The sequence below is a fragment of the Lolium rigidum genome, chromosome 7, assembly GCF_022539505.1.
Source record: "Lolium rigidum isolate FL_2022 chromosome 7, APGP_CSIRO_Lrig_0.1, whole genome shotgun sequence".
NCBI lineage: Eukaryota > Viridiplantae > Streptophyta > Magnoliopsida > Poales > Poaceae > Lolium > Lolium rigidum.
In genome coordinates, this window is record NC_061514.1 from 319,124,264 (window position 1) to 319,139,735 (window position 15,472).

Sequence of the window (15,472 nt, forward strand, 5' to 3'; positions counted from 1 at the left end):
ATCGAGGAGGCGGAGGCGCTCTGCCGGTGCAATGCGCTCGGTGGAGATTTGGGCTGCTCGCCACGATCTGATCTTTGGACCAAGATCTAGGCCTTAGGGGCTCAGCCACGACGCGATGCAGGGGATATGGTGGTGGCATGACCACTCCGGTGACGTACTGCATCGGCGCTCTGGGCCCGTCATCTCCTCTGGTTGCCCGGCTGAATAAAGGTGGGGGTCCTAGGGTTCCTCTTCTGCGAGGATGGTGACTTTCCTGAGGCTGGTCCTTCATCTAGGTGGAGTGGTGAGCTTCGGAAGGCTCCACTGGCGAATCGTTTGCCTGGAGTTTGCTGGACCGGGTGGTATTCGGTCGTGTGCACCCATAATGTTATTCCAACCGTTTAGTTCTGGAGGGAGCATCGCGAAGCTCTATTCTTTCTTGCCATCAGGTGACATTTTGGTCCATGGTGAAGTCAGAGCCGGAGAATATCATAAAGGCCAGATTGGAGGACTAGCAATGGAAGTTCGAGTTTCTGCGATGTTGAGGGACTTGCTTGGTGTTCTGGGTTTCACAGCAGCAGTATGCAAGTGGGGGCGGCAGCACGGGTGAAGTTCAAAGTCTTACCTTTCCGGGTGAAAATCCAAGGTCTGTCCTTAATTAGTTGTGTCTGGCAATGGCCTTGTTGAAGATATTGTTTTGAGAGCGGGAACTATCTTCAGGGTGAAAACCTAAGATCTTTTGATTGCGCGACGACGGCTCTTGTGCACTGTTCCCTTCTAGGAGGCGTCGCTTTTAGAGAGCCTAGAGTTCAAGTGTTGTGGGATCCCTGGTGACCAGGGTGCCATGGGCCTACGATTGCTGGGCCCTTGGAGTTCACAACGAGACAGTCACCCCGGGAGGTAACTCTCGAGTGAGGCTCCGTGAGGAGCAAAGCACTCCTGGAGACATCAAGCCGAGGCAGAAGACAGGCTCGGGGAGCAACTCCCTCGCGGAGGTTCCCGAGTCACGGACTTATCCTCGCTTCAAGGTCCCATTGAAGGTGACAAGACCCACCAGGGAGCTTGGGATTCCTTCTCCACCATGTCTGCTGCAAGGACTGGCGGAGTGGGCTCCCAGGCTACAAGACAAGCAAGGCCTGCGCCATACACGTCATGGCTGAGCTCACAAAGCTCCGTCCCGAGGGGGCAAGATTCCTTTGCCCCTTTGGTGATTAAAGCGGGCTCGACGAGGACCAGAAGACCAAGACCCTGCCCTTGCCCCTTTAGTGCAAGGCAGGGTGGACGGCACAAGCTGCCAGCGGAGGCGTCATTGACGACCTCAGCATCTGCCGTGGACCGGAACTTTAATCGGCTGTGGACTATGTCCACATTGTAAAGGGCGGGGAGTTTCCCGCCCTTAGTTTGGAGATGTGGGAACCCTTCCCCCTCAAGATATTTCGAGGGGAAGAGGACCAGCTCCTCCATAAAAGGCCTAACCTTGCTAGCGTAGAAGAGGGCGATCACAAACCCTAGATATATGTACGGTCATCTTCTCCATTGTGACCTGTAATACATACACCAAGGCAGGACGTCGGGGTTTTACCTCTTCGAGGGCCCTGAACCTGGGTAACTGTTGTGTCTCACTCTGCAGTGCCCGACATCGGTGAGGCGAAGACGTGTTCTTGAGTCCCCTGTGTTCGAACCTTTCGGGTTCGGTGATACTCGTGTTCCTACTCGGACACGAATCACCATGGCCAACTGATGTCTACGGGTGCTTCTATTCTTGTAGACAGTGTTGGGCCTCCAAGAGCAGAGGTTTGTAGAACAGCAGCAAGTTTCCCTTAAGTGGATCACCCAAGGTTTATCGAACTCAGGGAGGAAGAGGTCAAAGATATCCCTCTCATGCAACCCCGCAACCACAAAGCAAGAAGTCTCTTGTGTCCCCAACACACCTAATAGGTGCACTAGTTCGACGAAGAGATAGTGAAATACAGGTGGTATGAATATATATGAGCAAGAGTAACGGCGCCGTAAAAGTACTTGCCGGCGTGTGGTTGATGGTGGTAATATTGCAGGAGTAAAGATGCAAGAAAACAAGTAAACAAACAGCGATAGCGATATTTAGGAACAAGGCCTAGGGATCATACTTTCACTAGTGGACACTCTCAACATTGATCACATAACGGAATAAATAGATAGATGCTAGACTCTACACCCTCTTGTTGGATGATGAACACCACTAACCGTGTAGGATTACACGAACCCTCAATGCCGGAGTTAACAAGCTCCACAATATTCAATGTTCATATTTAAATAACCTTAGAGTGCATAACGGATCAACATAACCAAACCAAGTACTAACATAGCATGCACACTCGTCACCTTCACACTACGAAAGGAGGAATAGATCACATCAATACTATCATAGCAATAGTTAACTTCATAATCTACAAGAGATCACAATCATAGCCTACGCCAAGTACTACACGATGCACACACCGTCACCATTACACCGTGCAGGAGGAATAAACTACTTTAATAACATCACTAGAGTAGCACACGGATATATTGTGATACAAAACACATTGCAATCATAAAGAGATATAAATAAGCACTTCACTATGCCATTCATAACGATGAATAAGTATTCCGTGAAATATAGCCTAAGAGACCCACACGGTGCACACACTGTCACCTTTACACACGTGGGACAAGGAGTCTCCCGGAGATCACATAAGTAAAATCCACTTGACTAGCATAATGACATCTAGATTACAAGCATCATCATATGAATCTCAATCATGTAAGGCAGCTCATGAGATTATTGTATTGAAGTACATAGGAGAGAGATGAACCACATAGCTACCGGTACAGCCCCGAGCCTCGATGGAGAACTACTCCCTCCTCATGGGAGACAGCAGCGTTGATGGAGATGGCGGTGGTGTCGATGGAGAAGCCTTCCGGGGCACTTCCCCGTCCCGGCGGCGTGCCGGAACAGAGACTCCTGTCCCCCAGATCTTGGCTTCGCGATGGCGGCGGCTCTGGAAGGTTTTCTCTGGTTTCGTCGAACGTAAGTAAAGTCGTTGATAGTAAGGTTCATACTAGATTTGGATTACTGCGCAGAAACAGATTTCTTTGCTGTCACGAATCTGGGCCTAATTCTCTGTAGGTAACTCAGAAAATTATGCCAATTTACGTGAGTGATCCTCAGATATGTACGCAACTTTCATTCAATTTGGGCATTTTCATCTGAGCAAGTCTGGTGCCACTTTAAAATTCGTCTTTACGGACTGTTCTGTTTTGACAGATTCTGCCTTTTATTTCGCATTGCCTGTTTTGCTGTGTTGGATGGATTTCTTTGTTCCATTAATGTCCAGTAGCTTTGTGCAATGTCCAGAAGTGTTAAGAATGATTATTTCACCTCCGAACATGTGAATTTTTGATTATGCACTAACCCTCTAATGAGTTTGTTTTGAGTTTGGTGTGGAGGAAGTTTTCAAGGGTCAAGAGAGGAGGATGATATACTATGATCAAGAAGAGTGAAGAGTCTAAGCTTGGGGATGCCCCCGTGGTTCATCCCTGCATATTTCAAGAAGACTCAAGCATCTAAGCTTGGGGATGCCCAAGGCATCCCCTTCTTCATCGACAACTTATCAGGTCACTTCTCTTGAAACTGTATTTTTATTCGGTCACATCTTATGTGCTTTACTTGGAGCATCTGTGTGCTTTTATTTTTGTTTTGTTATTTTCATTCTCTGAATAAAATGCTTGTGTGGGAGAGAGACACGCTCCGCTGGTTCATATGAACACATGTGTTCTTAGCTTTTAATGTTCATGGCGAAGGTTGAAACTGCTTCGTTAATTGTTATATGGTTGGAAACGGAAAATGCTACATGTAGTAATTGATAAAATGTCTTGGATAATGTGATACTTGGCAATTGTTGTGCTCATGTTTAAGCTCTTGCATCATATACTTTGCACCCATTAATGAAGAAATACGTAGAGCTTGCTAAAATTTGGTTTGCATAATTGGTCTCTCTAAGGTCTAGATAATTTCTAGTAAAGAGTTTAAACAACAAGGAAGACGGTGTAGAGTCTTATAACGTTTACAATATGTCTTTTATGTGAGTTTTGCTGCACCGGTTCATCCTTGTGTTTGTTTCAAATAACCTTGCTAGCCTAAGCCTTGTATCGAGAGGGAATACTTCTCATGCATCCAAAATCCTTGAGCCAACCACTATGCCATTTGTGTCCACCATACCTACCTACTACATGGTATTTCTCCGTCATTCCAAAGTAAATTGCTTGAGTGCTACCTTTAAATAATTCAAAATTTATCGCCTCTGATTTGTGTCAATGTTTTATAGCTCATGAGGAAGTATGTGGTGTTTATCTTTCATTCTTGTTGGGCAACTTTCACCAATGGACTAGTGGCTTCATCCGCTTATCCAATAATTTTGCAAAAAGAGCTGGCGCGGGTTCCCATCCCCCAATTAATCAACCTTCATTAATAATTCTCTTCACATGTTTTGCTCGATTCATCGTTAAGCAACTTAATTTTGCAAATAGACACTCCTCCATGGTATGTGAATGTTGGAAGGCACCCGAGGATTCGGTTAGCCATGGCTTGTGTAAGCAAAAGGTTGGGAGGAGTGTCATCCATAAATAAAACTAAAATACATGTGTAAACAAAAGAGAAGAGGGATGATCTACCTTGCCGGTAGAGATAACGTCCTTCATGGGAGCCGCTCTTTGAAGGTTTGTCCGGCAAGGGGGTTAGAGTGCCCACTACCATTCGTTGACAACAACAAACACCTCTCAAAATTTTACTTTTATGCTCTCTTTATGTTTTCAAAACCAAAGCTCTAGAACAAATATAGCAATCAATGCTTCCTCTCGCGAAGGGCCATTCTTTTACCTTTTATGTTGAGTCAGTTCACCTATTTCTCTCCACCTCAAGAAGCAAACACTTGTGTGAACTCGTGCATTGATTCCTACATACTTGCATATTGCACTTGTTATATTACTTTGCATTGACAACTATCCATGAGATATACATGTTATAAGTTGAAAGCAACCGCTGAAACTTAATCTTCCTTTGTGTTGCTTCAATGCCTTTACTTTGAATTTATTGCTTTATGAGTAACTCTTATGCAAGTCTTATTGATGCTTGTCTTGAAAGTACTATTCATGAAAAGTCTTTGCTATATGATTCATTTGTTTACTCATGTCATTACCATTGTTTTGATCGCTGCATTCATTACATATGCTTACAATAGTATGATCAAGGTTATCATGGCATGTCACTCCAGAAATTATCTTTGTTACCGTTTACCTGCTCGGGACGAGCAGAACTAAGCTTGGGGATGCCGATACGTCTCCGACGTATCGATAATTTCTTATGTTCCATGCCACATTATTGATGATATCTACATGTTTTATGCATACTTTATGTCATTATTATGCGTTTTCCGGAACTAACCTATTGACGAGATGCCGAAGTGCCAGTTCCTGTTTTCTGCTGTTTTTGGTTTCAAAAATCCTAGTAAGGAAATATTCTCGGAATTGGACGAAATCAACGCCCAGGGTCCAATTTTTCCACGAAGCTTCCAGAAGTCCGAAGAGGAAACGAAGTGGGGCCACGAGGTGGGGACACAGTAGGGCGGCGCGGCCCAAGCCCTGGCCGCGCCGGCCTAGTGTATGGCCCCACCAGGACTCCACCGACCTTGCCCTTCCGCCTACTTAAAGCCTCCGTCACGAAAACCCTATCACGTTCGACGAAACCGGAGAAAACCTTCCGGAGCCGCCGCCATCGCGAAGCCAAGATCCGGGGACAGGAGTCTTTGTTCCGGCACGCCGCCGGGACGGGGAAGTGCCCCGGAAGGCTCCTCCATCGACACCACCGCCATCTTCATCAACGCTGCTCGTCTCCCATGAGGAGGGAGTAGTTCTCCATCGAGGCTCGGGGCTGTACCGGTAGCTATGTGGTTCATCTCTCTCCTATGTACTTCAATACAATAATCTCATGAGCTGCCTTACATGATTGAGATTCATATGATGATGCTTGTAATCTAGATGTCATTATGCTAGTCAAGTGGGTTTTACTTATGTGATCTCCGGAGACTCCTTGTCCCACATGTGTAAAGGTGACAGAGTGTGTGCACCGTGTGGGTCTCTTAGGCTATATTTCACGTAATACTTATTCACCGTTATGAATGGCATAGTGAAGTGCTTATTTATATCTCTTTATGATTGCAATGTGTTTTGTATCACAATATATCTCGTGTGCTACTCTAGTGATGTTATTAAAGTAGTTTATTCCTCCCGCACGGTGTAATGGTGACAGTGTGTGCATCGTGTAGTACTTGGCGTAGGCTATGATTGTGATCTCTTGTAGATTATGAAGTTAACTATTGCTATGATGGTATTGATGTGATCTATGCCTCCTTTCGTAGTGTGAAGGTGACAAGTGTGCATGCTATGTTAGTACTTGGTTTGGTTATGTTGATCCGTTATGCACTCTAAGGTTATTTAAATATGAACATTGAATATTGTGGAGCTTGTTAACTCCGGCATTGAGGGTTCGTGTAATCCTACACGCTTAGTGGTGTTCATCATCCAACAAGAGGGTGTAGAGTCTAGCATCTATCTATTTATTCTGCTATGTGATCAATGTTGAGAGTGTCCACTAGTGAAAGTATGATCCCTAGGCCTTGTTCCTAAATATCGCTATCGCTGCTTGTTTCATCGTTTCTATCGCATCTTTACTTCCTGCAATTTTACTACCATCAACCGCACGCCAGGCAAGCACTTCTCCGGCGCCGTTACTACTGCTCATATTCATTCATACCACTTGTATTTCACTATCTCTTCGCCGAACTAGTGCACCTATTAGGTGTGTTGGGGACACAAGAGACTTCTTGCTTTGTGGTTGCGGGGTTGCATGGGAGGGATATCTTTGACCTCTTCCTCCCTGAGTTCGATAAACCTTGGGTGATCCACTTAAGGGAAACTTGCTGCTGTTCTACAAACCTCTGCTCTTGGAATCCCAACACTGTCTACAAGAATAGAAGCACCCGTAGACATCAGTTACCTCCTCGAGGAACCCGCAAGGAGACGCAACAGAGCCTAAGGCGCAGGTCTACGGTTACCTCCTCAAGGAACCAACAAAATCCGCTGACAGGACAATTTTGATACATGTGCAAACCTACGGTCACCTCCCCGAGGGGCCTACAAGGAGACACATCAGAGCCTACATGTGAATCTTATGGTTACCTCCTCGGGGAACCATCAAGAGAACGCATACAGGACGCCCCTTGCGTGCAAACCTTACGGTCGACTCCTCGAGGGACCAACTAGGAGTCACGTTTTGAGCCTACATGTAAAGTCTTATGGCAACTTCTTCGGGGAGCCAACAAGAACAGGCATACAGGAAACTCCCTCGCATGCAAACCTTACGATCGCCTCCTCGAGGGACCAACAAGGAGTCACGTTCAGAGCCTACATGTAAAGTATTACGGCTACCTCTTCGAGGAGCTAACAAGAACAGGCATAAAGGACACCCCCCCCCCCACGTTCAGAGCCTACATGCAGAGTCTTACGGTTGCCTCCTTGAGGAACCAACAAGAACACGCATACAGGACGATCTTTTGCAGGAAATTCCTATCGGAAACAGGCAAAGCCCTTTGAAGGGATCAAGGAGTATCATCACAGGACATATCATATGCCAGTATGGCCCTAAGAGTCTAAATACAAAAAGGTTGAGGGAATGGCATTACAAGGCATTCTGAACACAAAGGATAATCTAATCGAAGCAGAAGAAGGAACCCCACTCAGGGCGCAGAGTAGCTATCTCCGGAGGCACTCTCACCAGAGCCACTGCTACCCTAGGACTCCGACTCACCAGAATCACTGCTATCAGAACCTTCGGCTCCAGAGCCTTCTTTCTTCGGGGCAGCACCCTCTCCAGCGGCATCCGGTACCGGACCGCGTCGGAACTTCCCAACCAAAAGTTGTGTGCGCTTGGCGACTCTTGCCTTGCTCAGCCGGACTTGAGCTGGGTCGGTGCCCTCTGCTGGGGCAGCCGAGCGTCCCAGGAGCTCCTTGTCATCCAGGCTCGGTGCGAGGCGTTCGAGGTTGGCGAAGAGGCGAGCAGCTGCCTTCTCCAAGAGTGTAAGACTTACGTTGTTGACTTACTCTTCCCACCTAGGAGTGCCCTCCTCCAGCGAGTGCACGATGCGGTCAAAGAGATCTAGGAAAGCCCCGGGCTCGTTGGAGGCCAAGAGAGCATCAGTGCCCACGGAGTCTGCACTGCTTCGCGCAAAGAAACAGGTCGCCGTACATTTTACCTCGATGTTCGCCGAGGTGCTTCCTCTACAGAAGCTCGAAAGACAACTCATCCATCTCCTTTCGGAGAGAGGCCACCTGCTCCCATTCTTGAGCAAGGCCCTTCTCCAGCTCCTCGGCGTGAGTGCAGGCGGCTTTTCTGGTGTCGGCCTCCTTGCTAAGGTCACCACGAAGTTCCTGGACTTTTGGACACTAGCTCCTCCATCTGAGCATGAAGCTTCTTCTTCTACGCGGCGTAGCGGTCGCCACTCTGCTGCGTACGCTTGCAGTAATCCGCGTGCAGTGCCTTGCGGTCATCGGCGAGATTCTGGGCGTTGCTGGGACGCTCCTCTTCGAGCCGTTTGGAGACCCGGGCTTCAAACTGCTCAAGCTTGACCTGGCGGTCGTCCAAGAGCTCCTGAGCCTTGGCAATCTGGACCTCCATGGACTCCAGACGCTCGAGCTCTCGAGCAGCTTCAGCCTCCCAGAGCGTTGCGTCCGTCTCCCACGAGGCGAGTTTAGCCTCCTTCTTTGGGGCGTGTTCGCACTCCTGGACATTTAGGCGATCATCTTCCACCACGCGCTCAGAGAGGGCCACGGCGCTCTCGCGAACCAGAAGACTGCTAGCCTCCGGAAGCGAGGCGCCTCTCAGAAAGTCGTTTGCTTCACGGTGTGCGGCTGACAGCATGTCCTCCGCTTGACGACGCGCACGCTCCACGATGGCCGCCGCCTCTCGTCGGGCGTCGCTCAGGATGCCCTGAACGGTGGGTTGAGCATCAGATGCGCTCTGAACCGCGGCCCCGGCCACTTGGCCGGTCCCCTGGGAAAGATCCTCGCTGGCTCGGGACATCTCCTCGATGAGGCGGTCAGCCTCCTGGATAAGAGCATCGGCACGCGCCGCTACGTGCCCAACCAGGTCTCCAGGGGCTGCGCCGGGCAGAAGGGCCACAATCGCCCCAGGGGCAGCGCCAGGCGGTGCGGCTCTCTTCTCGCCGACAGGAGAGGGAGCTCTTCTGGAGCCGTCCGGTGGAGCTTGTCAAGCGCCCGATGAGGGTACCAGTTGCAGGCCCCCGAAAGGGTCCTCCCCGAGGACCCTTTCTTCTTTGCAAGCCTCCTCCAACGAAGAAGAAGACGCGGCGCGCGAAGCCTCCGCGGGCCTCTCACCGGCACCTTCCGCACGAGCAGCAGGCTGAGGCGACAACACAGGGTCGGGGAGACATTCGGCAACAGGGGCAGGAGCTGGCCCCAACGAGGGAGAACCACTGGCTGGGTGCTGCTCGCCATCGCTCCCCCGCTTCGAGCGTTTCCTAGCCTTGGCGGAGCTGGACTTGCTCCTCTTCTTACGCTTCTTCTCCGACCTGCAAGAAAGCCGGGTAAGTACTGGAAAGGAAAGCTAAGGAAGAGGGGGCAGGGTGAAGAAGCTCACCTGTCCGCGTCGGAGTCGTCCGACACCCACTGCGACGCACCTAGGCCTATGAGAGGCCTCCCCGAGGCTAGAATGGGCTAGGTCTGCAGGGGATTGTGGGGGGGGGGGCGAACGACGGCGGGGTCGACGCCTTGACCCTCCTCCGAAGAAGACCCGGAGAGGAATAGAAGAGTATTCCTGCCGGCCAGAGGATTCACGACCGCTTGGAGAAGGTCGACCCCTTCGTCTTCAAGTTCGGAGACCTCATCCCCGAACATACGAAAGGTGCAGGGGTTGTCTCTCACCGTACCCCGCGGGCACGCCCCCCACCGATCAAAGTGGGGCATCCTCCCCAATGTATCCGCCGCCTCAGGTCAGGTACGTCGTACAGCAGGGTGGCCATCAGCGGGAGAGGAGGCACCTGTCTCGCTCCCAGCAGGAGACCAACCGCCGCCGCGACGGCATCCGGGGGCAGCTAGGCAAGCTCCAGGCGGAGCGAAGCGCGGCTGCTGTTCAGCGCCCCTATACCTGCGGAGTGGTGTTGCAGGGGCGCGACGCGCTACCGCAGGAACTCGGCGACCACCATCTCGCCCGTCAGCCCCATGGCCTCCAGGTCAGAGATTCGCTCCTCCAGGGCCTCCATCCCAGAGGAAGAGAAGGGGACGCTTTCCCAATTACGCCCGCGCGCCGGAAGTGCTGCGGGGACATCGTAGTGAGGGCTCCTCTCCCTCACGTCCACAAAGAGCCAGCCTCCCCAAAAGTGTGGAAGCGGCTGCGACAAGCTCATCAAGAGAAAGACTCGGCCCGGAACGGGGATGAAGGAAAGACACCCCGAACTCTCCCTCGGGTCGGTGAGGTGCAGGGAGTAATAGGAGCGAAAGAAGGCAATGGATGGCGAAATGCCAACAAAGGCCTCACACCAGAAGGCGGAGATTGTCTGGATGGTGATGCTGTTGGGATGAAGGTGGAGCACTGAAACCTGATAGTGCTCCAGGACAGCTTTGAAGAAAGCTGAAAACGGCGGGACCAGCTCGGCAGTGATACAATGAAGAAGGAGGGGGTGCGCCGTGTCCGAAAGATCGCTGACACGCGCGGTGGCCATCCACATCCTGGTGGCACCCCACTCGTTGGTCTTGGTGGCGCCAGTGTGCCGAGCTTTCTGAAGGCTCGGGGCATCGGCGATCCACGACTCCGCCAGGGCAAGTCGCGGGGCCGGCGGAGGCGTAGCCATGACCGCCGCGGAAGAGGACCCTTCGGTCACCATCGATGCGGTGGTGCGGAAGCTACGGTGGACACAGGGAAGGCGATTGGAACGCTGGAGCTGAAGATGACTGGGAAGCTAGGCAAGCGTGGGCGAGTTGGCCGGCGGCAAGGAATAACCCCCTATTTATGGGAGGCTTTCCCAAGAAGGCGCCACTCCCCACGAAGCCCACTTCCTGGTCCAACAGTCCAGATGACGCACTTCCTCCATAACCAGCGGCTCGGGCGGCAACCACAAAAGTCGTGGGTTTACTCAAGTCATATATCGGGCCCAGCCACGATAGGGCCCCTGCCCTTTCGCCTCCTGACGGACACGTGCAAGACAGACGCCCGGGGGCTACTGTGGGATCCCTGGCGACCAGGGTGCTATGGACCTACGATTGTTGGGCCCTTGGAGTTCACAACGAGACAGTCACCCCGGGAGGTAACTCTCGAGTGAGGCTCCACGAGGAGCAAAGCCCTCCTGGAGAAATCAAGCCGAGTAGAAGACAGGCTCAGGAAGGAACTCCCTCGTGGAGGTTCCCGAGTCACAGACTTATCCACGCTTGAAGGTCCCATTAAAGGTGACAAGACCCACCAGGGAGCTTAGGATTCTTTCTCCACCAAGCCTGCTGCAAGGACTGGCGGAGTGGGCTCCCAGGCTACAAGACAAGCAAGGTCTGCACCATACACATCATGGTTGAGCTCACAAAGCTCCGTCCCGAGGGGGCAAGATTCCTTTGCCCCTTTGGTGATTAAAGCGGGCTCGACGAGGACCAGAAGACCAAGGCCCTGCCCTTGCCCGTTTAGTGCAAGGCAGGGTGGACGGCACAAGCTGCCAGCGAAGGCGTCATTGACGACCTCAGCATCTGTCGTGCACCGGAACTTTAATCGGTTGTGGACTATGTCCACCTTGTAAAGGGCGGGGAGTTTCCCGCCCTCAGTTTGGAGATGTGGGAACCCTTCCCCATCAAGATATTTCGAGGGGGAAGAGGACCAGCTCCTCCATAAAAGGACTAGCCTTGCTAGCGTAGAAGAGGGCGATCACAAACCCTAGATATTTGTACGGTCATCTTCTCCATTGTGACCCGCAATATATACACCAAGGCAGGGCGTAGGGGTTTTACCTCTCTGAGGGCCCTGACCCTGGGTAACTGTTGTGTCTCACTCTGCAGTGCCCAACATCGGTGAGGCGACAACATGATCTTGAGTCCCCTGTGTTCGAACCTTTCGGGTTCGGTGATACCCGTGTTCCTACTCGGACACGAATCTCCGGCAAGTGTTGTCTTCGTGGTGGATGTATTGTTGCTGCTAGGGCTGGAATACCGTAGCGGGAATTTTATTTTCTTAGTTTCTTTTTTCTTTTTTTGGCTATGTGTGCATCCGTACTGCCATTAGGGTATTGCGTTGTTGCAGAGGCTGGGTGTAATTGGTATCTCTCAATATTACTCCCTCCGTCCCACGAAACATGTCGAAGGTTTATCAAAATTTGGATGTATCTAGACACTAAATAGTAATAGATACATCCAAAATTTGACAAACCTTCGACATGTTTCGTGGGACAAAGGGAGTAATATATTCCCTTTATCGAAAGAAAAAATCACTAAAACATACTACTAAATAGGGAAGGGTGCTATGTTGTATCAATGCAAAATTTCACTTCAATTCAGTGCCCTTTTTGAGATAGCAAAAGTCTCAATTTTGTGTAATTCCTATGTGGCTTTTGGTACGGCCAACATGGTGCGGCCAACAGTGAGGGGATGTGGTAAAACTATTTTACCACATCAGCCCGTCTCTCCCTCAGATGTTTGAGGCAAAGCACAACTTGTGTAAATTAATAGAAAGTTGCTTTTAATAAAAAATGAAAATAGAAGGGGGTGAAATCGATTGTTTTATTTCGATTCGAAAATTCAAGAATCTAGAGGATGGTCTTCTCTGAGTCGCCCTATTCATGGAATGATAGTCATCCCCAAGTCAAGTTTACATACCCACATATTAGGATCAATGTTAAGAGCTCTGAGGCCATCCTGGTCCACTGCCACACCTCCAACACCAGCATTGTTCACCTGCATTGTCCATTCTATCTTCATTATATGATCTCACAAAAGTAAAAACGGTAAGAAATTTACTACAAGAGAAACAAGTCATTTTACCAAAATGTCAAGCTTCCCATATCTGCTCTCGATATGCCGCGCTAGTGAGGCACGGCTACTACTGTCTAGTATATCGAGCTGATGGACGATTATGTTTGAGAGGTTAGATTCACGACAAAGGGTCTCGGCTGCAACCTCTCCTTGTTTCACATCCCTTGCGGTGAGAATGACTGTCACACCTTGGAGAGCAAGCTGGCGGCACACCTCCAGGCCAATCCCTCTGTTTCCACCGGTGATCACGGCAAGCCTGAATTACACAGGTAGAATCTTAGCATTCTTGCTCGCCTCAATACCAAAATGATGTGAACTTTGGGACAAGACGCAGATCATCACCTTTTGGGGATTGCATCGTGGTCATGGCTCATTTTCTCAAGCCTGTGGAATGAGCAAGTTAAAGTTCGTCAGTTAGCTCAAAGAATAAAAACAACTAGGAATTCAAGTGTGCTGACAAAGTGGTGCTGGTGTTGGTGGGTCTTGCTACTAAGAATGCAAACCATCTGTGTGCAGTTTCTCCAAATGAGAGAATTACTTGGAATGGCCGAAACATCTGAATGTTAGAGCATCTCCAGTCGCGTCCCTCAAAAACGTCAACGCACAAATGATTTGAGGTAGCGTTTAGGATCATGACGGACAAAAGAGATCAAAAATCATGCGAGAAAAGAGACACTTCCAGTACGCGTCCCTCAAACAGCGTCCGGATGCATGCATTTTAATAGAAGGGACTACCACATGTGGGAAAAGTAGGTGAGAGAAAGTGTGGGAAAAAGAGAATGGCATGTGGGGACTAGGTGCATGTACGTACGCATATGAGGCTCATTTTGTGTCCGGCGTCCCCGGTAGAGACTCTATAGGCGCTATTTAGCTTTGGGGGACGCGACTGGGACGCGATTTTCTCCATTTCTTGTTCGCCGTCCCCCAAACGCCGTTTGGGGACGCGACTGGAGATGCTCTTAATCTAACAAAATGGATTTCTGTTGAATTCATTGTAACTTCCTGACAAACATGTACGCATTGCCAGTTTGCTACCCACCCATACTGCAGGTAACACCGTAACACTGACTTGGCTACTGAGACAAACGCTACGCAAGAGTCGTGCTGGTGCATGATCCCGCTCTGTCCATAGCATCGATAGAAGCACTATTGACTAGCAAAGCACACCCAGTTGAAAAGAACACGCACACGGCACACCGACAGAGGAACAAAGGGGGACGACCTGTGCACGGGTGATGCCGGTGTCGCCGCTGCGGCGGCCACTGACGTTGCGCGCTTCTTCTCTGTGCGAGCGACAGGGTAGATGGTCCGCTGAGAAGAAGCACGTGGTTGGTGGAGCGGCGACAGCAATGGGGTTAGAGCATGTCTAATAGACCCCTTAAAAGGGCCAAACCCGTATAATAACCGCCGATATACGGGGTAGCGTTCTACCCGGCCGTCTAGCAGACCCTGTAAAATTGCCCCCCGCATCGATTTTGTTAGACATGTAACGTAGCTGTATATGTGTTCATACCATATTGGTATTAGAGTTGTATTGTATCTTGTATACACCCATATATATATATGAGATAGGCCACCCCTAGAGGGTTGTGCCGGTTCCCCCAAACATACTTTGTCTTACATGGTATCAGAGCATCCCTTCTCACTCGTCATCCATCTAGACACCTTCATCTCAACAATGTTCTTCATGTTCCCTCTGTCACACGCAATTTACTCTCCGTTCCCAAGCTCACCTATGATAATAATGTTTTCTGTGAGTTTCACCCGTTTGATCTTTTTGTTAAGGACCGAGCTACGAGGGACGTTCTTCTTAGTGGGCAGCTGTGTCATGGACTATACCGGTGTGGATCCTCCGAGAGCTCCCCGGGTGTTCGGTGGAGTCGAGTTTCTTCGTCGCGATGGCATGCTCGCCTTGGGCATCCTGCCACTCCTATCGTTCGCCATGTCTTGCGTCGTCATGAGTTACCTAGCACTGTCTAGCAATAAAGATTTAGCGAGTGTGTGATGCACGTCGGCAAGGCAAAAGTCATCAACTTCCTCTTTCACGCCTACTACGATGCGGACTGGGTTCGGTGAGTCGGATGACGAGCGATCCACGGGGGGCTATCTTGTATTCTTTGGTTCTAATCCGATCGCACAGGTGCTCGGAAACAAGCCACCGTATCTCGTAGTAGTACGAGGCTGAATACAAGGCTGTTGCCAATGCCCTGCTTCGAGCTCATTTGGGTACGGTCTTTGCTTCGCGATTGCGGGTTTCTCGATCCCGGTCTCCGGTCTGTGGTGTGATAATATTGGCGCTACATATCTTTCAGCCAATCCGGTATTTCATGCTAGGACCAAACACATTGAGGTGGATTATCATTTTGTGAGGGAACGTGTTGCACGACGACAGCTACGGATC

At 50.2% G+C, this 15,472-nt stretch overlaps 1 protein-coding gene across 1 annotated transcript in view; it reads right to left on the reverse strand.

The window, feature by feature from the left end:
* LOC124673242 (short-chain dehydrogenase/reductase 2b-like) overlaps positions 1-15,472 on the reverse strand; it is a 29,688-nt gene that overhangs the window by 13,663 nt on the left and 553 nt on the right. The window contains exons 2-5 of the mRNA XM_047209362.1: positions 14,294-14,437; positions 13,414-13,455; positions 13,081-13,327; positions 12,916-12,993 (exon numbers count right to left, since the gene is read on the reverse strand). Coding sequence (XP_047065318.1) covers positions 12,916-12,993; positions 13,081-13,327; positions 13,414-13,455; positions 14,294-14,437 — 511 coding nt within the window. The remainder of the gene's footprint in view (positions 1-12,915; positions 12,994-13,080; positions 13,328-13,413; positions 13,456-14,293; positions 14,438-15,472) is intronic.